General features: G+C 39.1%; 1 protein-coding gene across 1 annotated transcript in view; it reads right to left on the bottom strand.

The window, feature by feature from the left end:
• RFC1 (replication factor C subunit 1) overlaps nucleotides 1–25,787 on the bottom strand; it is a gene marked incomplete at its 5' end in the record, with an annotated part of 77,449 nt that extends 51,662 nt beyond the window's left edge. Inside the window, 5 exons of the mRNA XM_086407336.1 lie at nucleotides 3,183–3,305; nucleotides 6,716–6,791; nucleotides 11,016–11,144; nucleotides 20,609–20,676; nucleotides 25,397–25,787. Of these exons, the coding sequence (XP_086263462.1) occupies nucleotides 3,183–3,305; nucleotides 6,716–6,791; nucleotides 11,016–11,144; nucleotides 20,609–20,676; nucleotides 25,397–25,787 (787 nt within the window). The remainder of the gene's footprint in view (nucleotides 1–3,182; nucleotides 3,306–6,715; nucleotides 6,792–11,015; nucleotides 11,145–20,608; nucleotides 20,677–25,396) is intronic.
• Between the last annotated feature and the right edge of the window lie 857 nt (nucleotides 25,788–26,644).

The following is a 26,644-nucleotide window of genomic DNA, read 5'->3' as shown; positions in this document are numbered from 1 at the left end:
TTTATATTTATAATATGAATATTTATTCATAATCATTGAAAAATTATAGATTTAGCTTTAAAAATGAATAAAACGATTATTTTGTGGTCAAGAAATTTCAAGTTTATTTCAAGCTGCACTTTTCTGTTTTACAAACTCATTTTATTTCTGATCTCATTATTCTAACAGTCTTCTGAACAGACTTCTTTTTAACAGTCTCATTCTCTTTTATGAAGGGAAGGAAAAGGGCTTATCTTTCTCCTATTCACCTATCATTCGAAGGTATAAAAAAGTATGAGAAGATAAAACAGGCAAAAAAAAAAAGTTAGCTTCTTTCCTATATCTCAATTCTAAGAAAAAGGAGAAAATAGCATCATATTAGATGGATACGTTGTACCCCAAGATTCTTTGATAAAACCAGGAGACAACATTCACTTTCACACGCACATACCCTTGGCAGAATGACCTAAAATACTGTCTAATGGTCATAAAATTTTCAGATAAGATGTCAGTTATCTCCTCAGAAAATAACATTCAAAAATACTTGGTCTGAAATAAACAGTCCCATGTTAAAGAAAATCAGTGGCCAGAGTTTAAATTGTCTGACCTTTCTGTGTACCTAAAAATCACAAGATAAGGACAGCCTTGATCCCCGGTTGAAGGCCATTGCTGTCTGCCCACTAACTTTGACGTTTTCAGGGTGTCACTGGGAAAGCCTGATCACACCACCTTCAGTTACATAATAAACCTATCACCTTACCCGTTTTACCATCCCTCCCACATATTTAAAACTTGACAAAGGTGGCCAGATGTTAAGAGGGGGCCCTTTAATGGAAGACTGCATTTGCACAACGTGCCTGAGCACATATTTAGCAACAAAACAGGTTCAAAAGTCAACCTGCCACCAGCCATAATGAAGAAACATCTCAGCTTACAAAAAATGTTATAGAAAATATGCTCATGCCACTTAGATTTTCCCTTTGGTATTTGAACAACTTTATCAAATATGCAAATGTTTCAGAGAGCCTGCAAAGCTCATGTGTGGGCTTCTTTTGTTTTTATTTTTCCCTTTGACAGCTGGCTATTTATGTTTCAGGCACTGGGTCTGGCCCTTTGCTGTGCATCACCCTGTTAAGTCGTCCCAATTGTCCTATTCAATTAGAGTTTCTGCTTTACAGAAAGGGAGGCAGAGTCACTGACCTTTAGCTCTTTAGAGTTAGATGGGAACCAAGGATGTATCCCCCAGGCAGGGCTTCTTTCAGCTTCTTTCTATAACACAGGGACTGTGTTATCCTGTTTCATTCCCTACTTACTGACCAATTTGTCTACCATGGGTACCTTCATGCTCTCAAGTACCAGCTCAAACATGTAATAAATAATAAAATTCCAGTAACACTAAAATATGAAAGGTGAATTGGAGGGTATGTGAATTCTATCTCAATAAAGCTGATGCTAGAAAATAACAAAAAAAAATTAAACATAAGCAGGATAATAACATCAACTTTCCAATTATCCTAGTAGTAAATCATAGACAGCATGGCTGAACCACAGGCAATCCAAAAACCTAATCTATAACTCATCTCTCAAATGTTTATAGATCAGTCCCTTACTATTGGTACCTTTTTAAAATACTTATTACTTCACTCATAGATTACCGTAAGAGTCTCAGCCTCCTCAATTATTATTTTTCCATTTTCCCTGCTACATTAAACTAAATTCTTCCACCTAGTTTTCAAGGTCTTCCCTAAATTGGCCTCATATACCACTCATTATTTCTCATCATGTAGGCAAGCAATCTCTTTGGGGTCCTACGAACATATCAAGCCTTGTGCTGGATGCTCTGTCTTAAATAATCCCATCCTATTAACCAGAAGGACTTCCCTGGTGGCTCAGTGGTAAAGAATCTGCCTGCCAATGCAGGAGACATGGGTTTGACCCCTGGGTCAGGAAGATTCCTCTGGAGAAAAGAAGGGCAATCCACTCCAGTATTCTTACCTGGGAAATCCCATGGACAGAGGAGCATGACAGGCTACAGTCCATTGGGTAGCAAAAGTCAGACACAACTGAGAGATTAAACAACAACCAGACATATTCTTTCCCTCCATCACCTGCTCATCCTTCAAGGATTAGACCAAATCTTACCCTCTCCATTAAGCTCTCTCGCTAACTAATGCATACTGCAGCCTCAGGCAATTCCTACAGTAGTTAGCAGTCTTTAGTCCTACCTTTATATCCCCAGCACCTAGTAAACAGGATGGAAAAGACAATCAATAAAAGCCTGCTGAATACAAGTTGCAACATGCTGTCCCAAAATAATTATGTGGTTTTTACCCTATCTCTTCAAACCAGGTGTATTCACTTCACTGGCAACACAAGTAGCTGAGTGCTAAAAATAATGCTGCCAGAGGTTTTCCTCAAGATGAACAAACCAATGAGGTATATCAGATGCTCTCATGGCCCCCAAGCATTTTTATTAGGAACTGATTCAATAGGCTCTGTGAATTGAAGACAGTCTCCTCTAGGAGTTAACAATGCTCAGATCAAAATGACTTTATAACAATCCATCCTAAGTTTTTTTCCCCTAAGATGACAATGTAATTCAGGGCCTCTCACTATAAAAGAATACTGCAATTATTTATATACTATGACAATTATTTATACTATGACATCTTAAGGTTAGTGTACATTTATAAATGTCTTATTTTTGGACCACTCAAAACAGATCAAATAAATATAAACACAAAAACAAGCATATTTTTAAAGCCACTATTAAATCTTTAGGGTCACCAGAGAATATAAGGAATTCAAGTCACAAGATTATAGATTAGAAGGCACAAATTTGCATAGTCATTATATACTTAAGATTGTTACAACTTAAAAAGGTAAAAAAAAAACACCAAAGTTTTTAAACAACCCAATAATAGTTTAATATATGATTCAAGACATAGTATCAACATATATGGTTTGATATTGAGCACTTTAAAAAAAGTTCCAAGAAACAACTACCCTGTTACTGGGCCTGAACTCACAGGAAATGCCAAAGATAATTACAGCTTTCCCCTGCTAAGTACAATTCTACACAGAGAAAAAGGCAACTGAAGTTCGGTTCAAAGTGAAGGAGATACATTTAGATACCAAGAGAAGCTCAAGAACACAAGACACCTTGCACTTGTCTCTAAAACAAACATATTTAGTTCCCTTACCTGTTTCTGAAATGTACGTAACAGGATCCTGCTGTTGGATTTTAGCAAGTTTAGAAGACCGTGGCAATTTTTCCGGTCGCTTTTTGGCATTTTTTACCTGTACTGTTTCCTCTGATTCTGAATCTGAATACAAGAGGAAAATAAAAACTCTGAAACGAAATAATATGAATATACTGTGCTTTTATTTTTAAGTTTTTTACTGGAATATATCACTGCTTTATAACCTTGTGTTAGTTTCTGCTAACAAGTGAATCAGCTATATTCATACATCCTCTTGGACCTCCCTCCCACCCTACCCCCATATAGTGTGCTTTTAAAGTGGGGTTTTTATTTTATTTTATTTTATTTCCCATGAAACACAGCCTGTGGGATCTTAGCTCAACCAGGGATCGAACCTGAGCCCACAGCAGTGAAAGCACCAAGTCCTAACCACTAGACTACCAGGGAATTAAAGTGATTATTATTAATCAAGTCCTTTTAATTAATCAAGATTCTTTTCCAAACAAATCTCTTTTTTAAATTCTGATAGATTATCACTACCCAGTGGTTAAGCCTTTCTATTGCTGTGGTAACAAATCAACACAAACTTACTCGCTTAAAACAACACAAATGTATTATTCCCAGTTCTGGAGGTCAGAAACCCAACTTGGGTCTCTGAATTAAAATCAAGCATTAGGACTGCTGTGATCCCTTCTGGATACTATACAGAAGAATCCATTTCCTTGCCTTTTCCAGTTTCTAGTGACTGCAAGCATTCCTCAGCTCATAGCCCCCTCCCTTCCTCCATCTTCAAAGACCCCATCATTAGGCCAAGTCCTTCTCACACTGCCATCTCTCCAGTTTTCTGACCTCCTTCCACAGTCAATTTCTAAACCTCTTCTGCCTTGCTCTTCTTTGTGACTACACTGGGCCCATCCAGATAATCTCCCTACATTAAGGTCAACTGATTATCAACCTTAATGTCACCTATAATTTTAATATCACCTCTTCTGCCATACAACTGAACATATTCACAGGTTCTAGTAATTAGGGTGTGGGCATCTTTAGGGACTGCTAAAGATGTCTGCTGCTGCTGCTAAATCGCTTCAGTCGTGTCCGACTCTGTGCAACCCCATAGACGGCAGCCCACCAGGCTCCCCCGTCCCTGGGATTCTCCAGGCAAGAACACTGGAGTGGGTTGCCATTTCCTTCTCCAATACATCAAAGTGAAAAGTGAAAGTGAAGTCGCTCAGTGGTGAAGTTGCTCAGTCGTGTCCGACTCTTAGCCACCCCATGGACTGCAGCCTACCAGGCTCCTCCGTCCATGGGATTTTCCAGGCAAGAGTACTGGAGTGGGGTGCCATTGTCTTCTCCGATTATTCTGTCTACCACAGTCTAATTACCCAGAGCACTTAAATACAAATCAAGACAAAGTATAAATACCTAGTATATGTCTGGTACAAAACAGGAGTTTCAGAAATTTCAGTGTCCTTCCTCTTCCTCTCACCATGCTTTTATAAATTCTGGCTCATACAGTTCTAAAATGTATCAATTATATTTCCACTTTCCCAAAAGATGTAAACTTTTGGGGAATAGGGATATGTACTTATTTGAAATTCTTTATTATATACAGCAGTAAAAGACTCACTATAAACATTCAACTACTTTTTTAGAAACTTTGCTATCACTGTCAAAATCCTGATAATCTATAAATGCTTCCTTAGGTTACATTCTTAATTCTAAGAATTCATACTGAATAGATCTTCTCCAAAAAAATCAAAATCTACAACTTTTACCATTATTTTAGCATACCATAAAAGGAACGCATAAAAATGTATGTTCCCTATCTTAAAAATACAATTAACCCTTGAATATGGGTTTGAATTGTACATGTCCACTTCTACACAGATTTTTTTCAAATAAATATGTTGAAAAAAATTTTGGAGATTTGCAACAATTTGAAAAAACAGACAAACCACATAGCTTAGAAATATTAAAAAAAATTTAAGAAAAAGGTATGTCATGAATGCATGAAATATATGTAGATACTCTACATAGGTATGAGGTGATCTTTCATATAAAATTAATCTGTATTAGTTTTCTGTTTTATAACATTGCTTTCAAAGAATTACACTACTATAAAGTATGCCTCTCTGTAACTGGGTAAACTGCATAACAGCCTATTTATCATAACAGGTAAGTGGATTTTGTTTCCAATACTGTATTATGAATATGACCATGTTACAGTCATACTGTATGCCAAAATTTTGTTAACAGATTCATTAGTGCATAGGCTAGGCTATCATGAAGCAATCCTATCAATTACACCAGGCTACCATAAAACAATCATACTGCTACTTCTTCATTATTAAAGCATGAATTGTTATACCTGTAAATATGAATTTCCTTTTCACATTATCTTTTCATTTCTGATGTCAAAAGTTAGTAATACGTACAACATCTACATCTGTATTATAATACAGTGTAGTAATACATATAACATCTAGAGTATTTTATTTTGTATTATATTAGATAAGACTGATGTAGGTACTGAGATTCATCTTGTAAACAGATGACATAAACTTATAGTATCAATAAATACAGTATAGTACTATAAATGTATTTTTCTTAAGATTCCCTTAATAACATTTTCTTTTCTCTAGCTTACTTTATCGGAGAAGGCAATGGCATCCCACTCCAGTACTCTTGCCTGGAAAATCCCATGGACGGAGGAGCCTGGTGGGCTGCAGTCCATGGAGTCGCTAAGAGTCAGACACGACTGAGAAACTTCACTTTCACTTTTCACTTTCCTGCACCGGAGAAGGAAATGGCAACCCACTCCAGTGTTCTTGCCTTGAGAATCCCAAGGACGGGGGAGCCTGGTGGGATGTCGTCTATGGGTCACACAAGGTCGGACACAACTGAAGTGACTTAGCAGCAGCTTACTTTATTGCAAGAATACAGTATAAAATACATATAACATACAAAATATGTGTTAACTGACAGTTTATGGTATTGGCAAGGTTTCTAATCAACAGTAGGCTATTAGTATTTAAATTTTGGGGGAATCAAAAGTTGTATGTAGATTTTCAATTGCAAGGGGTGTCAGAACCCCAACCCTCATATTTTTTAAGTCAATCTTATAGTCAAAGTTTTTAAAGTGTGTTTGTTTCTTTTTAACTGCAACAAAAAAGGACCAAATCAAAAGGATAAAAATGAAGTTTTAGATCTTCGTTTGTAAAGCAACATTTTATGGCACTCTTTTTCAAATTCAGTTTCCAAGAACCTCAGCTGAAAGAGAAGTTAATACAAATACTTTAGCATATTCAAAGTAAGTTTCAGACATGCCATATATACCACCTCTCTACAGAACAAAACTTTATTAACATATTTCAGCTCTGATAAATTCTCTAGTAATAATAAAAGTTGTTTTCAACTTTACTTGAACACAGAGCCTCTTCTCACAGCACCTATTAACATTATGCAGAACATCAGCTCTAACAGATACAAAATGAAAATTTTTAAACTTGAAAACTCCTGAAAAGAAATATTACCCGAATCATAGATGATCCTCTTTTTCTTGTTTGACTGCTTCGGCTTGAATTCATCTTCTTTACAAGAACTATTTACCTATAAACATCACAGTATAGTTAGAATACAAGGAAGCCTATATAACTTACCTATTTTTTCCTTGTTAGATTTGAGCTCAATAGTTCACAACCAGAGAAACCCTGCCCCTACAGGAAACATTTTCACTTGTCATACTGGGGTCGGGGTGTTACAGGTATATAACGGGTAGATAAGGGATGCTATTAAACATTCTACAATGCACAGGACAGTCCTTCACAGTAATGAATTATCTCACCCCAAATGTCAGTAATCCCCTAATTAGGCTAAAGAATGGAGAAGGCAATGGCACCCCACTCCAGTAGTCTTGACTGGAAAATCCCATGGACTGAGGAGCCTGGTAGGCTGCCATCTGTGGGGTCATGCGGATTCAGACACGACTGAGTGACTTCACTTTCACTTTTCACTTTCATGCATTGGAGAAAGTGAAAATGAAGTTGCTCAGTCGTGTCCAACTCTTTGCGACCCCATGGACTATAGCCTACCAAACTCCTCAGTCCACGGAAATTTTCCAGGCAAGAGTACTGGAGTGGGTTGCTATTTCCTTCTCCAGGAGATCTTCCCGACCCAGGGATTGAACCTAGGTCTCCTGCACTGAGGAAGACACTTTACTGTCTGAGCCACAAGGGAAGCAAGGAAATGGCAACCCACTCCAGTGTTCTTGCCTGGAGAATCCTGAGGATGGGGAGCCTGGTGGGCTGCCGTCTGTGGGGTCGCACAGAGTCGGACACGACTGAAGCGACTTAGCAGCAGCAGTAGCAGAGGCTAAAGAATAAGCCAGTGTGTGCGTGCATGCTAAGTCATTTCAGTCATGTCCGACTCTTTGCGACCTTATGGACTGTAGCCCGCCAGACTCCTCTGTCCATGTGGATTTTCCAAATAAGAATACTGGAGTGGGTTGCCATTTCCTTCTCCAGGGTATTTTTCCAACCCAGAGATCGAACCCGCATCTCTCAGGTCTCCTGCACTGGCACACAGGTTCTTTACCACTAGAGTGCCACCTGAGAAACCCTGCAGACTAGGCCAGACCCATCACCAAAAAGATAAAGAGATCACAAACGCTGGTGTGGATGTGGATAAAAGGGAACCCTTGTGCAATGTTGGTGGAACTGTAAATTGGAGCAGCCACTATGAAAAACAGTATGGAGGTTTTTCAAAAAACTAAAAATATTCCAATCCCAAAGAAAGGCAATGCAAAGAATGCTCAAACTACCGCACAGTTGCACTCATCTCATATGCTAGTAAAGTAATGCTCAAAATTCTCCAAGCCAGGCTTCAGCAATATATGAACCGTGAACTTCCTGATGTTCAAGCTGGTTTTAGAAAAGGCAGAGGAACCAGAGATCAAATTGCCAACATCCGGTGGATCATGGGAAAAGCAAGAGAGTTCCAGAAAAACATCTATTTCTGCTTGATTGACTATGCCAAAGCCTTTGACTGTGTGGATCACAATAAACTGTGGACAATTCTGAAAGAGATGGGAATACCAGACCGCCTGACCTGCCTCTTGAGAAATTTGTATGCAGGTCAGGAAGCAACAGTTAGAACTGGACATGGAACAACAGACTGGTTCCAAATAGGAAAAGGAGTCCGTCAAGGCTGTATATTGTCACCCTGCTTATTTAACTTCTATGCAGAGTACATCATGAGAAACGCTGGACTGGAAGAAGCACAAGCTGGAATCAAGATTGCTGGGAGAAATGTCAATAACCTCAGATATGCAGATGACACCACCCTTATGGCAGAAAGTGAAGACGAACTAAAAAACCTCTTGATGAAAGTGAAAGTGGAGAGTGAAAAAGTTGGCTTAAAGCTCAACATTCAGAAAACAAAGATCATGGCAAACAGATGAGGAAACAGTGGAAACAGTGGCAGACTTTATTTTTTTGGGCTCCAAAATCACCACAGATGGTGACTGCAGCCATGAAATTAAAAGACACTTACTCCTTGGAAGGAAAGTTATGACCAACCTAGACAGCATATTCAAAAGCAGAGACATTACTTCGTCAACAAAGGTCTGTCTAGTCAAGGCTATGGTTTTTCCAGTGGTCATGTATGGATTTTAGCGTTGGACTATAAAGATGAGCACTGAAGAATTGATGCTTTTGAACTGTGGTGTTGGAGAAGACTCTTGAGAGTCCTTTGGACTGCAAGGAGATCCAACCAGTCCATCCTAAAGGAGATCAGTCCTGGGTGTTCATTGGAAGGACTGATGTTGAAGCTGCAACTCCAATACTTTGGCCACCTGATGTAAAGAACTAACTCATCTGAAAAGACCCTGATGCTGGGAAAGATTGAAGGTGGGAGGAGAATGGGATGACAGAGGATGAGATGGTTAGATGGCATCACTGACTCAATGGGCATGAGTTTGAGCAAACTCTGGGAGTTAAGGACAGGGAAGCCTGGCGTGCTACAGTCCATGGGATCGCAGAGTAAGACACGACTGAGGGACTAAACAACCACAAGCCTCAATTATCTGTAGTGCAATTCCAAAATTCTAATATAGATACATATGTGTGTGGGGGGGCATATGCGTGTATGCATGTGTGTGTATATATATAAGGACTCTTCTAAGAAGAGGAGAGAATAAAGCAGAAATATATTTGAAGAAACAATGGTAAAAAATTACCAAATTCAAAAAAATATAAATTTACAGACTCAGAAGCTCAGAAACCCTAAACAGTATAAAAAAAAACTACACCCAAGTACACCACGGGCAAGGCTGAAACTCAAAGATAAAGTCTTTTAAAGAAGCATGAGAAAATAATACAATACATACAAGAGAAAACAATATAAATGACTGCTAACATCTCACCAAAAAAAAATGGAGACCAAAAACAAGGAATGGAACACCTTTACAGTGCTGAAACAAAAACTATCAATCCAAAACTCTATATCCAGCAAAAATATCAAGAACGGAGACAAAATAAAGACATTTTTAGATAAACAAAAACTTACAGAATTTGCTGCCAAGCCTATTCTACAAGAAATGCTTAAGAAAATTCTTCAGATTTACAGAAAATGGTATAAGGGACTTCCCTGGTTGTCCAGTGGCTAAGACTCCATACTCCCAATGCAGGGGGTCTGGGTTCAATCCTTGCTCAGAGAACTAGATTTTACATGCAATAACTAAAAATTTGCATGCCACAGCTAAAGATCCTGCATGCTGCCGACAAAGATCGAAAGGATCCTGTGTGCTGCAACTAAGACTGGGTGCATTTAAACAATTAAATAAATAAAAATATTAATTAAAGAAAATTATAGTAGATGGAAATTCAGATCTTTGATAAGAAATGAAAACACCAGAAGTGGCCAATATATGGTTAAATACAAAAGATCAATCTTCCTTTTTTTTTTTTTTGACAGCAAAAGACTGAGATTTTTATTTTAGTCTCACCTAGGAAATTTAAAAAGTTAATTTATGTGTTTAAATTATAATTTATTGGTATTTTAACGACAGTTTAATTACATGCATTTGTAATTTTACTCATATGTTTTTAAAATATTGTTTAATTATTTTTATCTTATTTACAAAGTAAGTTTTTATTGAGATATAATTGACATGAAGCATTATATTAGTTTCAGGTATACAACATGATGATTCAACATCTATATATATTGTAAAATGATCATAAGTCTAGTTAACATCCATCACCGTATGTAGTCACAAACCAATTTTCCTCTGTTTATTCCTTTAAAATAATGTTGGTTTAGAGCAATAATTATTATATTGAATGTGGAGTATTAACATATATAGATATAATTCATATGCCAATTATGGCATAAAGGATGGGGTGGTAGTAAACCGACCTGTCGAGTTGCAAAATTCTCACATTTTACACAAAGAGGAACAATATTAACTCAAATACACTACTGACGCCACTGCCTGCTTATCATAGTGATATTATATCTTAAATTCTATGAAGCCCAAGGAGGACAGGAAAAAGAATAAAGCTTTCCTCCAAAGCCTTCCTTCACGAGAAGCCCAATACTGGAGCTTATGTCTTTATGAGCAAACTTTGGTTAAGTTTTCGCTAAATCAGTTAACGAAAACACCAAACTATAGATGCAGTAAGATATATTAACTAGAAATAAGTAAGACCTTATTACTTTTCTTCTTTTTCTGCTAAATGAGTTGAAATTTATATTTACTTAAGGCTCTCAATATATCACATCTCAGAACTGAGTTTATTTTATACAATTCAACACTGCATCTGGAAAACTGACCTTGATTTCCTTTATTCCTTTCTTTGCTTTTAAACTTTCTTCAGCAGACTTTGTTTTCTCATTCTTCTTTACTGTTTCACTTACAAGTTTCTTTCCACTTGGTATAACCCCAAAGAATTTTCGAATATCCTAGAAGCAAAAAAGGAGATTCATAAACAAACATTAACTGCACAAAATTCTAATCTCAATTGTAAAAAGGAACAACTCTACATACACACTGGTGTACTCTCAATCATGTTTTCATAATGATATAGCTCCAAGTGTGCAGCAGCATCCTTTTTATATGCAAAAATTAACTGATAAAATTACCTGAGTTAAAAATAATGAGTCTAGGGAATTCCTTGGTGGTCCAGTGGTAAGAACTCCGAGCTTTTACTGCTAAGGCCCCGGGTTAGATCCCTGGTTGGAGAACTAAGATCCTACAAGCTGAGCAGCACAGGCAAAAAGATTCAAAAATAATAACAATAATGTGCCTAATGAAAAGTAATTTTAATTCTCAGAATCTGGCCAACAACAGGGCAAAAATTAACAAAGGAAATTTTTGCTAAAAACAGCACCGTTAAAGGAGGCAAGTAACAAGCATTTATTGATTATGCCTGCACATATCCCATCATCATAGACACACTAGGGGAAAAGACAAAGAGTTGAAGAACATAATCCTTGCCTATGGAAGTTATACTCCAGTTTGAGAGAAGAATAACTCTTGCAACACTGAACATTTAAGGCCTTAATAACTAAGAACTTTGAAATTATTTCCCGTTACATGATTTTTCCAAATTCCAAAGGAAAATTTTTGATTACACTTGCTTCAATTACTGTCAAATTAATCATATATTTACAATGTAATTTATCATACATTTGTAATAATCATACTTTTACAATGTAATTTATAATTAATATCATTCATCTTTCTTATGATATATATTCTTCCTACACTTTTAGATTTTCAGTGCAATTCAGTTTCTCAGTCGTGTCTGACTCTTTGCGACCCCATGGACTACAGCACACCAGGCCTCCCCGTCCATCACCAACTCCCGGAGTTTACTTAATGTCCATTGAGTCGATGATGCCATCCAACCATCTCATCCTCTGTCGTCCCCTTCTCCTCCTGCCTTCAATCTTTCCCAGCATCAGGGTCTTTTCAAATGAATCCCAGCATCAGGTGGCCAAAGTATTGGAGTTTCAGCTTCAACATCAGTCCTTTCCATGAATATTCAGGATTGATGTTCTTTAGGATGGACTTTTAGATTTAAGCTCTGAATAAACTGTGGTGTAGAGAAAAGGTAATAGCCCTTAGAGTAAGGAATCCCTGGTATGAATCTCTGCTCTAGCACTTTCCATTGGACCAAGGGATGACCCTGACTTTTAATCTGTTTTCTCATCAGTAAAGTGAGATGAATACTCCTTACACTTCATGAGGATTAATTATGCATCTGTCACAATTCTGACTCAGTAAAAAGCTTCCCTTCTCCCTCATTTATGTACTATTATCCCTCCATATCCACCTACAGTTCTCCACCTACAGTTCTCTACTCACAGGAAAGGAAGGGAATAAGGAACACAGAATATGAGAATTTAGGATCTGAATTCCAAAGAACTGGGTTCAAGAGGCAGTTGAACTATTTTCCCTATTCCTATCCTCAATGTTTATAATCCTGAGTCTTCAATTTTTTTTGCCAGTTCCAAGCTCTCTCTCTTTACTGTAGTGAGGAAAATACCTGTTAAAAGTACTTTGTCAAGTGTAAGAAAGGTAACAATGTTTTTCCTCGATCCTGGCGGTAATTGTCACACTCTCAAAATGTCAAAAATCCCAAATAAGTGTGTTCTGCAAACACAGAAACACATAGCTTTGTGGTTAAGTCAATAAAGAAAACAGATAAACGAGATACACAGACATGTTAAATTTTTTCGAAAGGTTACAGACTTCCCTGGTTTTATACCCTCTTCTGTAAATTTCCTAATATTAAAAAGTCACAAATCCATCCTAATAAAATCTAAGATATATTGTTCGCAAAATGGTATCTTAGCTATGAAACTGAGACATTTGTGTCAGTTGCTAAGAAAAAATAGATAATAAAGAAAGCCAGAAAGCCACAGTCTTCCGTATAATTTGCAAAGAATTGAATTTGAGGCTGACAACTACTTACTTTATTGCCTCTGGAGGAAATGAGAGTTTCACATTGGAGTTTCACTTTTGAAATTACCAAGTGAGTCTTCAAATAGTGTGATTTTTCAAATACACACACACAGCACGCATGCACCACAGTTCAAAACTGAACATTAATAAACAGCTTAAAGTCGGTGGTGGTTTTCCATCTGTGATGGAACCACAAATACTTAAAACCACAAAGAGAAAACAAAACATAATTCAGGAAATGGAACTACTGGTAACATTGAGCTCTCTGACTTTTGTCTGTACCACACTGCCAATCCTAAGCATTTTTGTAACCTTTTCTTCCTAAGTAATTCTTCCTATTCACAACCCCTTTCCTCTCCCTGTACTCTACCCTACTTTCCCACTCCCCATGCCCTTACACTGACGGCAGCAGAACACTTAAATTACAGCATCCTGATCTTAACTCAATATCTACTAAAAATCTAAACCTTTGAAAAAGAATTTTCACTGGAATGAAAGTCATTCTACTCACACTTTTTTAGGAGTTACCTCCAAAGTGAGCAGCCATCTGGTGTATAAACATCTAAGAGAAAAAGGTCACCAATTTGACTTTAATTTATATCATGACTTTACCTTACTCTTTATTAACAGTCCCTACCTGGTATTCCAGGTCTTTAAAGATTTCATCAAATAAAGAACAAGACTAGTGACTAATCAAATTCCCAAATAATGGATCTAAACATCACTCTTACCTGCACAGAATAATTTTTGCTCAGCATATGAGTAGAAAAAGGAACACGTTTTTAAATTTATTTTTATAATCTTAGCAAAGGGAAGTCCTTCCAAGCAGAACATCAAGACTAGAAACTACCCATTAAGAAAGAAAAATTTGACTACATAAAAATAAAAGATATCATAAACAAAGTTAAAAAATAACTAACATGAAAATATCTACCACACATTATATATGAGGGCTCCTACAAATCAATAAAAGATAATCCAGTAGAAAAAATGGATAAAAGTTACCAGCAGACAAATTATAAAAGAAATGCAAATAACCAAACAATAAAAGATGCTCAACCTGACAAATAATAAATTGGAACTTGATTACTGTTCTCTAAGTGTTAAAAGATTCATCACGTTCAGGTATGTCAAAGGTGTGGGGAAACAGATTCTCACACACTACACTGCTAATAAAAGTAAAAATTGGTATAACCTTTCCAAGACAATCCAACACTTATCAAAATTTTAAATGTGCATACCCTTTGTCCCAGGATTTCACTTCTAAAAGAAATGGTAAAAGAAACAGTTTTATTTGGGGAAACCAAAAGAGTAGTAATTAACTCTTACTTTCTTTTTAAATAGTTATTAATTGAACATGACAGTTTAAATAAAGCAAAAGATTTAGGCAAAAATCACATAAACATTAAAACAAATTTTAGCACAGACAGCTAACAGCAACAAGTTTTTCACACTTCTACTTATAGCTACTGGACACAAATTTATCTCTTTTGACAATTCTATGAGGTATAAAGGCAAATAGAATGAATTATCTCCATTTTATAGATAAGTAAGTAGAATTAAGTCTGACAAACATAAGCTTTTAGTCAGTTTTGCCACTTACTACTAGACCCTTGGGCTTCCCTGATAGCTCAGTTGGTAAAGAATCTGCCTGTAATGCAAGAGACCCAAGTTCGATTCCTGGGTGGAGAAGATCCACTGGAGAAGGGATAGGCTACCCACTCCAGTATTCTTGGGCATCCCTTGTGGCTCAGCTGGTAAAGAATCTGCCCACAATGCGGGAGACCTGGGTTCGATCCCTGGGTTGGGAAGATCGTTTGGAGAAGGGAAAGGTTACCCACTCCCAGTATTCTGGCCTGGAGAATTCCACGGACTGTATAGTCCACAGGGTGGCACGACTGAGCGACTTTCACTTTTACTGGACACGTGGGGGCTTCCCAGGTGGTGCTAGTGGTAAAGAACCTGCCTGCCAATGCAGGAGATGGAAGAGAATGGGTTCGATCCTGGGTCAGAAGATCCCTTGGAGGAAGGCATGGCAACCCACTCCAGTATTCTTGCCTGCAGAGTCCCATGGACAGAGGAGCCTGGTGGGCTACCATCCATAGCGTTACAAAGAGTCAGACACAACTGAGGCAACTTAGCACACATGCACCAGGCACTTGGGATGAATTACTTAACTTTTCTGGCCCTATTTCCTCATAATGCCACTTGCCTCACAAGATTCTGGTGGGGATCAGAGATGGCACACCCAGATTGCAGCCTGGTCCTCTGACTCCAAATTCCTTTCATAGTTCTCTACTTGACCACGACTGCCCCCTCATCGTTTTACCATAATTCTAAGTGAAAGTCACTCAGTCATGTCCAACTCTTTGTGACAACAGTCCATGGAATTCTCCAGGCCAGAATACTGGAGTGGGTAGCCTTTCCCTTCTCCAGGGGATCTTCCCAACCCAGGGATCGAACCCAGATCTCCCGTATTGCAGGCGATTCTTTACCAGCTGAGTCACAAGGGAAGCGCAAGAATACTGGAATGGGTAGCCTATTCCTTCTCCAGCAGATCTTCCCAACCCAGGAATCGAACTGGAGTCTCCTGCATTGCAAGCGGATTCTTTACCAACTGAGCTATCAGGGAAGCCCTGATAGATCCTGACACCCCATCACTGGCAATATGGCCTTTCCCTTATTATTCCTGATACATTTGATCCTTATGTGATTACAGACAGGCACCATGCCAGGGACTTAGGACACAAACAGGAAAAAGACCTCATAAAGTTACCTGGGAGACAAATTAGTATATGAAGAATTAAATACAAAAGAGTGCTAAGACAGAGCTAATCACAAAACTGTAAAAGCACCAGGAGCACCTAATACAGACAGCCTCAAGGACAGAAGACAGACCTGAAATGGGTCGGAAAATGATTAGTAGGAGGTACTTTGGATACTCATAGAATCTGAGTTTGAACACATTGCTATAAATTCCATACAGGAGGCTTGTCTATCTTACTCACCTCTGTATCTCAAGTACAGGGCCAGCAGCTCAGATAAGCAGATGCTTAAGTAATAATGGTGAAACACATGAGTGGTTATTTCTAAGTCACTGACCTTCACACCTGGGCTCAGAAAGAATGGTTCTTAACTGTAAAATGAAATTGATGGTAGATTTGTTTTTAAAGATTGCTTATTAAAATAAACTTTGAGATTAATTTGTGGGGATGACTTTATTTACTGCTCTTTGTTTTAAGGAATTTTAAGCAGGTATTAAATTAACATTATTGTGTACTATTTCCCAGGAAAATTATTCAAATTGACTCTTCTATCATATGGTACTCTTGTCATATTAGAGTATTGTGGCTACAAAAAACAAAATACTTTCACTTTTAGTATAATACTCTTCTTCACAGCTTTTCTCTAAAGCCTATTAATGGCTCTCCATGAACTTTAAGTTAAAAACTTCTGATTCACATACTCACACTGCATAAGCTAACTTACATCCATTTCAAAATCAGGTACCCCTTAAAAACACACTGCTGCTGCTATTTAGTCGCTCAGTCGTGACCAACTCTTGGAGGCCTCATGGACTAAAGCCCACCAGGCTCCTCTGTCCATGGAACTTTCCAGGCAAGAATACTGGAGTGGGTTGTCATTTTCTTCTCCAGGGGATCTTCCTGACTCAGGGATCGAACCCACGTCTCCTGCTTAGCAGGTGGATTCTTTAACACCGAGCCACCTGAGCCTCCTAAATCTTGTGTCTACTCCAGACCTCTGAGCTCCATATTCACATAGCCAAACAGTCTGTCATCTTCACCTCTATCCAAATGCCCCAAGTGCCTCCAACTCATAACATCCAAAACCAAGCTCAGATTTTGGGGGCACTTGTTTCTCTCTATTTCCCACCTCAATGCACAGCACCAGCATTCACTCAAAACAGAAAAATGGGCACTGTTTCTCCTCCTCATTCTGACCCTCCACCTCACTATCCTATCTAAGAAGCTCCTGAATACTGCTGTCCTCTTTCTTCTATTTCTATTGCCAATGCCCTGATTTAGGGCTTCATTTACTTTATAAAAAAAATATTTATTTATCTACTTGGCTGTGTTGGGTCTTAACTGGGGCACACAGGATCTCTGTTGCTGCATGTGGGATCTTCCACCATGGGCTCTTCTTTGCAGCATGCAGGCCCTCAAGTTGTGGCTTGTGGGCTCCAGAGAGTGTGGGCTCAGCAGCTGCAGCACCAGGGCTTAGCTGCAACATGCAGGATCCTAGTTCCAGGACCAGCAGTTGAACCTGCGTCCCCTGCATTGGAAGGCAGGTTCTGAGCCACTGGACTGCCAAGGAAGTCCCTATTTACTTTTTTAACAAACCCTTAAATAGGACTTACTCTGTGCCAGACGATGATTTAAACATTAAAAAAAAATAATTTAATCCACATAACAAAGTCTATGACATTCTTTAACTTTAACTCATAGATGAAAAAACTGAAAACGTCAACAAGACATTTTCTAGTAAATGCTTTGAAATACAAGACGTTCTTGAAGTGAACTGAAAGTTGTTCAGTCATGTCTGACTCTTTGTGACCCCATGGACTATACAGCCCATGGAATTCTCCAGGCCAGAATACTGGAGTGGGTAGCCTTTCCCTTCTCCAGGGGATCTTCCCAATTCAGGGATGGAACCCAGGTCTCCCACATTGCAGGCAGATTCTTTACCAGCTGAGTCACATAAATGTAAGCAAAAGGGAAAGATCTGTTGCACTCTCCTACCCTAAGGTGTAACTAACAATTCTACAACACTATTAAAGAAAAGCATTGCCTATCAGGCAGCCCAAATGCAATTTAATATACATATACATTGGAAAGAAAGTTATGACCAACCTAGACAGCATATTAAAAAGCACAGACATTACTTTGTCAACAAAGGTCCGTCTAGTCAAGGCTATGGTTTTTCCAGTGGTCATGTATGGATGTGAGAGTTGGACTATAAAGAAAGCTGAGTGCCGCAGAATTGACGCTTTTGAACTGTGGTGTTGGAGAAGACTCTTGAGAGTCCCTTGGACTGCAAGGAGATCCAACCAGTCCAACCTGAAGGAATTCAGTTCTGGGTATTCATTGGAAGGACTGATGTTGAAGCTGAAACTCCAACACATTGGCCACCTGATGTGAAGAGCTGACTCACTGGAAAAGACCCTGATGCTAGGAAAGTTTGAGGGCAGGAGGAGAAGGGGAGGACAGAGGATAAGATGGTTGGATGGCATCACTGACTCAATGGACATGGATTTGGGTGGACTCTGGGAGTTGGTGATAGAGAGGGAGGCCTGGCGTGCTGCGGTTCATGGGGTCTCAAAGAATTGGACAGGACTGAGCGACTGAGGTTCATGACATTGTACAGGAGACAGGGATCAAGACCATCCCCATAGAAAAGAAATGCAGAAAAGCAAAATGGCTGTCTGGGGAGGCCTTACAAATAGCTGTGAAAAGAAGAGAAGCGAAAAGCAAAGGAGAAAAGAAAAGATATAAACATCTGAATGCAGAGTTCCAAAGAATAGCAAGAAGAGATAAGAAAGCCTTCTTCAGCGATCAATGCAAAGAAATAGAGGAAAACAACAGAATGGGAAAGACTAGACATCTCTTCAAGAAAATCAGAGACGCCAAAGGAACATTTCATGCAAAGATGGGCTCGATAAAGGACAGAAATGGTATGGACCTAACAGAAGCAGAAGATACTAAGAAGAGATGGCAAGAATACATAGAAGAACTGTACAAAAAAGATCTTCACGACCCAGATAATCACAATGGTGTGATCAAGTGGGCCTTAGAAAGCATCACTACGAACAAAGCTAGTGGAGGTGATGGAATTCCAGTTGAGCTATTCCAAATCCTGAAAGATGATGCTGTGAAAGTGCTGCACTCAATATGCCAGCAAATTTGGAAAACTCAGCAGTGGCCACAGGACTGGAAAGGGCAGTTTTCATTCCAATACCAAAGAAAGCCAATGCAAAGAATGCTCAAACTGCTGCATAATTGCACTCATCTCACATGCTAGTAAAGTAATGCTCAAAATTCTCCAAGCCAGGCTTCAGCAATATGTGAACCGTGAACTTCCTGATGTTAAAGCTGGTTTTAGAAAAGGCAGAGGAACCAGAGATCAAATTGCCAACATCCGGTGGATCATGGGAAAAGCAAGAGAGTTCCAGAAAAACATCTATTTCTGCTTGATTGACTATGCCAAAGCCTTTGACTGTGTGGATCACAATAAACTGTGGACAATTCTGAAAGAGATGGGAATACCAGACCGCCTGACCTGCCTCTTGAGAGGTCTGTATGCAGATCAGGAAGCAACAGTTAGAACTGGACATGGAACAACCAACTGGTTCCAAATAGGAAAAGGAGTCCGTCAAGGCTGTATATTATCACCCTGCTTATTTAACTTCTATGCAGAGTACATCATGAGAAACGCTGGACTGGAAGAAGCACAAGCTGGAATCAAGATTGCTGGGAGAAATATCAATAACCTCAGATATGCAGATGACACCACCCTTATGGCAGAAAGTGAAGACGAACTCAAAAGTCTCTTGATGAAAGTGAAAGTGGAGAGTGAAAAAGTGGGCTTAAAGCTCAACATTCAGAAAACGAAGATCATGGCATCCGGTCCCATCACTTCATGGGAAATAGATGGGGAAACAGTGGAAACAGTGGCAGACTTTATTTTGGGGGGCTCCAAAATCACTGCAGATGGTGACTGCAGCCATGAAATTAAAAGACGCTTACTCCTTGGAAGGAAAGTTATGACCAATCTAGATAGCATATTCAAAAGCAGAGACATTACTTTGCCAACAAAGGTTTGTCTAGTCAAGGTTATGGTTTTTCCTGTGGTCATGTATGGATGTGAGAGTTGGACTGTGAAGAAGGCTGAGCGCTGAAGAATTGATGCTTTGGAACTGTGGTGTTGGAGAAGACTCTTGAGAGTCCCTTGGACTGCAAGGAGACCCAACCAGTCCTTCTGAAGGAGATCAGCCCTGGGATTTCTTTGGAAGGAATGATGCTAAAGCTGAAACTCCAGTACTTTGGCCACCACATGCGAAGAGTTGACTCATTGGAAAAGACTCTGATGCTGGGAGGGATTGGGAGCAGGAGAAGGGGACGACAGAAGATAAGATGGCTGGATGGGGTCGCAAAGAGTCAGACACGACTGAGCGACTGATCTGATCTGATCTGAGCGACTGAACTGAACTGACATTAAGTCCAGACAAAGTACCAGATCTCACCAATACTCAAAAAAAAAATTATTAATTTTTTAGAAGTTTCCAAATCTGCTAATTACAAATCTATTAGTAGAGTTAGAGATGAAAAAAAAAAAAAAAAATCTTTGCAATAAATACTCCTAAACCTGCACAAAGGAAGCTACCATAATGACCTTTTAACTTTAAAAGATCAAAGCACAAAAGCTAATACATATTTACCTTGAAGTATAACCAAACAGCTAGTAACTTTTCCACTGCACATGGGCTCAACCAGCAACAAGTTATATCTGTCAACCAAAAATGCAAAGAGAAACCATATCATGTACTCTGTTCACTGACTTTGAAGAGTACAGGATTTTATGCAAAATAAGCACTGCAGTGCTCTGTGGGGTTGGCTTTACTTCTCTATTTTGAAAGTAAAGAAATACAAATATTTTTGATTAATATGTTTAATTCATCCACCAAATCCACAAGCAGAAATTGATTATCACCAACACACATCACAAAATCTATCCAAATGCAAAACTCTATTATCCTGAAAAAGAGTTAAATGCAAAATGATATATCTGACTAAAACTGTATATTAACAGCAGCACAGAATAGACAAATGAAATTAAACAATTTTAAATTATATTAAAACCTTATACTTTAAAAACGACAGGTAAGCTGTTGGAATGTAATTCCCTAAGTTCAGGAGAGAGATCCATTCTCACCACTCTTATTCAACACTCTGGTTAAAAAAAAAAAAAAAAGAAACCCATTAGGCAAAAATAAATTATAAAAGGCATACCAGATTGGGCAGAAAGAAGCAAAATTATTTTTATTTGCAGCTGAAATGATCTTAAATAAAGAAAAGCCTAAGGAATTTACTAAAATAACTGTTAGAACTAATTTAAATGAGTTCTACAAGGTTGCAGGATACAAGTTCAATATACTAAAACCAACTGTATTTCTATACTTTTCACAAGAACAAACCAGAAATGAAATTAACAATTCCATCTATAGCATCATCAATAAGAACAAAATAGCATCATCAATAAGAACAAAACACTTACAAATAAATTTGACAGAAGTGTTAAATCCATACTCTGAAAACTATAAAATATTGTATAAAGCAATTAAAGAAGACACAAACAAATGGAAAGATAGCCCATATTCATGGATCAGAAGACATTATGTTGTTAGGATGGCAATACTTTCCAAATTGATGTACAGATTCAATACAATCCCTAACAAAATCCTAGCTGGCTTCTTTGCTGATTCTAAAATTTATATTTTAGAAATTCAAGGGATCCAGAACAGGCAAAACAATCCTGAAAAAGGTCTAATTTGAAGGACTTACACCTCCCAATTTAAAAATGCGCCACAAGGCTACAGTAATAAAGCCAGTGCATTACTGGCTTTAGGGAAAACACATAGATCAATGGAATAGAATTCAGTGTCCAGAAAGAAACCTTCACACTTATGGTAAACTGATTTTTGACAAGGGAGCCAAGACAATTCAATGAGAAAAGAATACTTTGCAAGTGGTGCAGAAACAACTGGAGACCCACATGCAAAAAAAAAAAAAAACTTGGACCCCCTCCCCCCACTTCACACCATATACAAAAATTAACTCAAAATGGATCAAAGTCCTAAATGTTAAGAGCTAAAACTATAACCTTGTCAGAAGACAATAGAAGCATAAATCTGCATGACCCTGGATTAGGTAATGGGTTTCTTAGATATGACACGGAAAGCTCTGAGGAAATGATGACTGACACCTGAATGAGTGAGAAAAAGGCAGAGTATTCCAAGAGGAGGAAGAGTATCCCAAGGAGAGGAAATAAAAATAAAAGCTGAGACAGAACCAGCTTAACACACTCAAAGAACAGATAGATGAGCCTGGAAAGGAAAGAAGAGTCTTATACGTCAAGTACTAGTACAAATGGCAAAAGTTACATTATTAATACAAAAGGGTGACAACTGCTCCAGGGACGCATTCATGCAGTAAACTTCAATGTGAAAGGTCTCCCCTAGAATATGGCAAAGCAGCAGCTTAGATGTGCTCTCACCTCTCTCATCCCTCAAGTCTCATGCCTGTCTAATTCAAACTTCTCCATATTTTCAATAAATAACTATGACAGTCAATGAATTAAATATGTTGACTTTTTTAAATGGCATCTCTCAAGTTTTATTAATGTTTTAAGCAAATAATTAAATCTTCATAGCAATCCAAATCATTTACATGGCTACTTTTTATTCTATTTATTTTCATTTCAATTCCTTTAATAGACATTATATTCACATGGTTCAAAAATTCAAAAGGGTAAAATGTCTCCCTCCTACCCTGCCTCTCAGACACACATTTCCCATCTTTGGAAGCAACAGATGTTATCAGTGCCTTGTGTATCCTTCCCATCTTCAAGCAAATATGTATATATTTTCTCTCCTTTTCTACAATAAACTGGCAGCATATTTTACATACTGTCTTGCATCTTCTTTTTTCACTGAGTTATTCTGGCAACTGTTCCGTATCAGGGCACAAAGTTTTCTCTTTTTGATGGTTGCACAGTATTCCATTTTGTAGATACACAGTATTTTACACCTTTGATAACTTTTAATTGGAAAAGATTTGAGAAAAAGATGCAGCTCCCAGGGCAAGAGTTGTTAACCTTACATCTATCGAAGGGCCTCAGAAGATATGTGAATCCCCTTAAGTGGTGTGTATATGTCCTTACGTATTTCTGTGGGCAGCAAACTTGCATGCCATTCACCACATTATCAAAGGGAGAGCTGTGATCCAAACAAAGTTACAAACTACTGTACAATATAACTTGTGTGCTGCTGCTGCTGCTGCTAAGTCACTTCAGTCATGTCCGACTCTGTGCGACCCCACAGACAGCAGCCCACCAGGCTCCCCAGTCCCTGGGATTCTCCAGGCAAGAACGCTGGAGTGGGTTGCCATTTCCTTCTCCAATGCATGAAAGTGAGAAGTGAAAGGGAAGTCGCTCAGTCGTGTCCGACTCTTCCCGACCCCATGGACTGCAGCCCACCAGGCTCCTCCATCCATGGGATTTTCCACACAAGAGTGCTGGAGTGGTGTTTCATTGCCTTCTCCAGGTGTCTAATAAACATAGATTGAACAGAATTTTGGTCGAGGATCTGCTCATTTTTGTACTAAAGAGAGAACTAAACACCAATAAAATCCAAACTTGTTATGTTCTTTATAGAATCTTTTCCTTTTACAAACAAACAGCAAAACCGATCCCTTTGACTCCCACTTTTTTTGAGAAGGGCTTTATTTTTCATCTGCACCTTTAACAGGAGTACTAAGAAGAACCAATTATGTAAAGTACCTGAATGATCAAAAGTTGACTACATAAGCTATCATTCTCCATAACTGACAACATCAAAGGTATCTCTGATGCCCCTTAAACTCTTTAATGTTCCACACAATCCTTCCTGAGAAATACAGATCATTGGTCATGTAGTTGTATGTTTCCTACCACAAGCCAGGGACCACAATAGAAGCTTTACATTTATGATTTTGTTTAACCTTCAAGACAATCACTCAAGGCAGCTGTATTTCTCCCTTTCTACAGTTAAGGAAACATAATTTAAGAGGTTAAAGTTAAGGTATTTACTTGTTCAAAAACCACTTCATCATTAAATGGCAGAGCAATACCAAAACATCGCCTCACTCTTACCTTCAAGACTCCAAATCTTAAGAATTTTCCACAATTACCATGCAGTGCCTTAAGTCCAAAATGTAATTACTAATTACAGTCATTTTAGGAGGGTGGCATAATGTGGTGGTCAGAAAAACCTAGGTTCTAACTCTAGTTCAACCATTTATTAGTTACATCACAAAGTGTTTTAAACTCTAAAGGCCCCCTTTACCATCTTTAAAACTGGATTGCTGTGAGGTTTAAATGAGAAAAGACATGTAAAACAAACAGCCCACATAGCCACCTGAAGATACTTGCTACAAGCTGGCTATTACGCTGTTACCATTATTTCATCCTTCTCTGAGAAGAAACACAAAGGGCTGTAAGGTTTCCGAATCTGGCATAAAATTACACACACACAGCCCAGAATGTTGACACTGTGACAAATAAAATGACTGAAAAAAAATGTCTGATTATTAAGTAGACTCCAGCTTAACGCAGCACAATAAACTATCCTTTACATTAAAATATTTCAAACACACACTAGTATCTACTGCCATTCTAGCATGAATGTTTTGTTTTGACGGCTGCATAATTATTTCACTATTTATATGGTTTATGCAGAATTAGGCAGAGGGTTTTTTTAAGATTATTTTTAATATCAGGTGACAAGCGATGACAGCTGTCAAATGCACTACAGCTGCTCCTCCCAGGTTTGCCCTCCCTCCTGTAAACCGTATTATCCCTTTAATTTCTATGAACTCATCTGAACACAATAAAACATCCTCCCCGTGCCCTCGATCTTAAAACGGCTGATGAGCACCTCGCGGAGCTGCTAATGAGCAAAGTACGAAAACTGAAGGCTGAGCAACTTATTCATGAGAGCATTTCGCGGTGTTGTTAAAGACGAAAGTTGAAGGCCTGAAACTTGTTCATCAGAAAGGAAGTTTGTTCGATTCTTCTTCTCTGACACCCAAAGCTTGAAATCAACGCTTTAGGCAGGACTCAAACAGAGGCTGGAGGCAACACTTAACAGGAAAAGCAACTTTACCCCTGAGCCCCCCAAATCACCTCATTACTCCCTTCCTTCCTCCCTTCCCCCAACAGTGGGAAAACGTGAAGCTGCCGCGCAGCACCAAGAGCGCTGCGCGCTGGCTGCGACCGAAAGCTGAAGCCCCCAGTGGAAGGAAAGCTGTGCGCCCGGAGCCCAGTTTTTAGCCCCTTTCGTGCCTTCGTTCCCTTCCGGGGCCACGCATCCCGGTCCTCCCAGACACTCCACGCCAGGAAAGCCAGGTCCACGCCCTGCCTGCGAACTCTCCCCAGCCCCCCAGCCGCGAAGCCTTTCCCAAGGGCTCACCATTGCAGCCCACGGATGAACGCGCGAGCAAGCAGGCCCGGCCGGCTGGGGAATCCGTTACCGGGGCTCGGGATCCATTCGCGCCAACAACTTCTCCCGCGAAGTGGAAGGAGGTCGAGGCAGCGGCGCCCGGTGATGACGTCAGGAGGCGCGCAGCTTCTTTTGGGTCCCGGCGGGAGGCGGGAGGCGCTACGTGAGCCCAGGTGCGGCCCTTGAGACCGCCGCGACGCTGGCGTCGCAAGGAGTGGCTGGACCATGGTCCGAGCCTTGTTTTGCGCCTTCGACTTTTGGTAGGGGCCCTCAATTGGGGAGGTCTCGAGATCGATGTCCTCCGAGGGCAGGCACCTTTGGAGGTTTCATTGCCCTCCTTAGTAGCTTTAAAATGTTTATATTTTTAAAAAAAATGTTTCTATTACCAGCCGCAGTAAGGCAAACATTTTAGGTGTATGTTTCACAAATTACATTTTAACATCTATTCTGAAATAAAAATTTCACCAAACAGTATTTACCCTGATCTTCTTTTAAATGTTTGACCAATCCAGTTGGTTTTGTTCACCTACTTTTAAGTGGAGACCCACACTTTGAAAACACTTTTAGGACAATTTTATATTGTATAATTCCAGAACAAAAAAGACTTTGATAAAATAGTCATTACCACCCACTCCATTTTATAAATGAAGAATATAACGCCCAAACAAGCTAGGGGCCCTAACTGAGAATCTAGGCCTTCAAATTCCCAAACCTACCTCAGCTGCTGCTGAGTCTCTCAAAGAAGTGTGTTGGAAGCCAAGGCGTAAACGAGGTACATCTCCCTAGAAGAACGATGATCCCAAAAGCTTTGGAGTAAACAAGTTTTATATTAATAGATAAGCAATGGCATTTGGGAATAGAATGTGACATTTGCACACAATTTTAAGAGAAAATGGAGACCTTAAGTAGTTTAATAGGAAGAGCAGTATCTCCAGGTTTGGCCCTAGACTTTCAATTCCTTATCCACCCTCACCCACCCCTTGTTCCATCTTGCATCTTATCACACCCAGTATCTCTGCAATGAAAGATAGCAAAGCCTTCAGGAATGAAACAGAGGTTAAGGTGGAGCTAGTGGTAAAGATGGATGGAGGAGCTTGATGGGCTGCAGTCCATGGGGTCTGGAAGAGTGGGACACGACTGGGTGACTTCACTTGCACTTTCAGTGGTAAAGAACCTGCTTGCCAATGCCCGAGACTTAAGAGACTTGGGTTCAATCCC

Source organism: Bos grunniens, chromosome 6 (genome assembly GCF_055505025.1).
Source record: "Bos grunniens cultivar Pamir isolate PY7600 chromosome 6, Bosgru_T2T1.0, whole genome shotgun sequence".
Taxonomy (NCBI): domain Eukaryota; kingdom Metazoa; phylum Chordata; class Mammalia; order Artiodactyla; family Bovidae; genus Bos; species Bos grunniens.
This window is presented reverse-complemented; position numbering and strand designations above follow the sequence as displayed.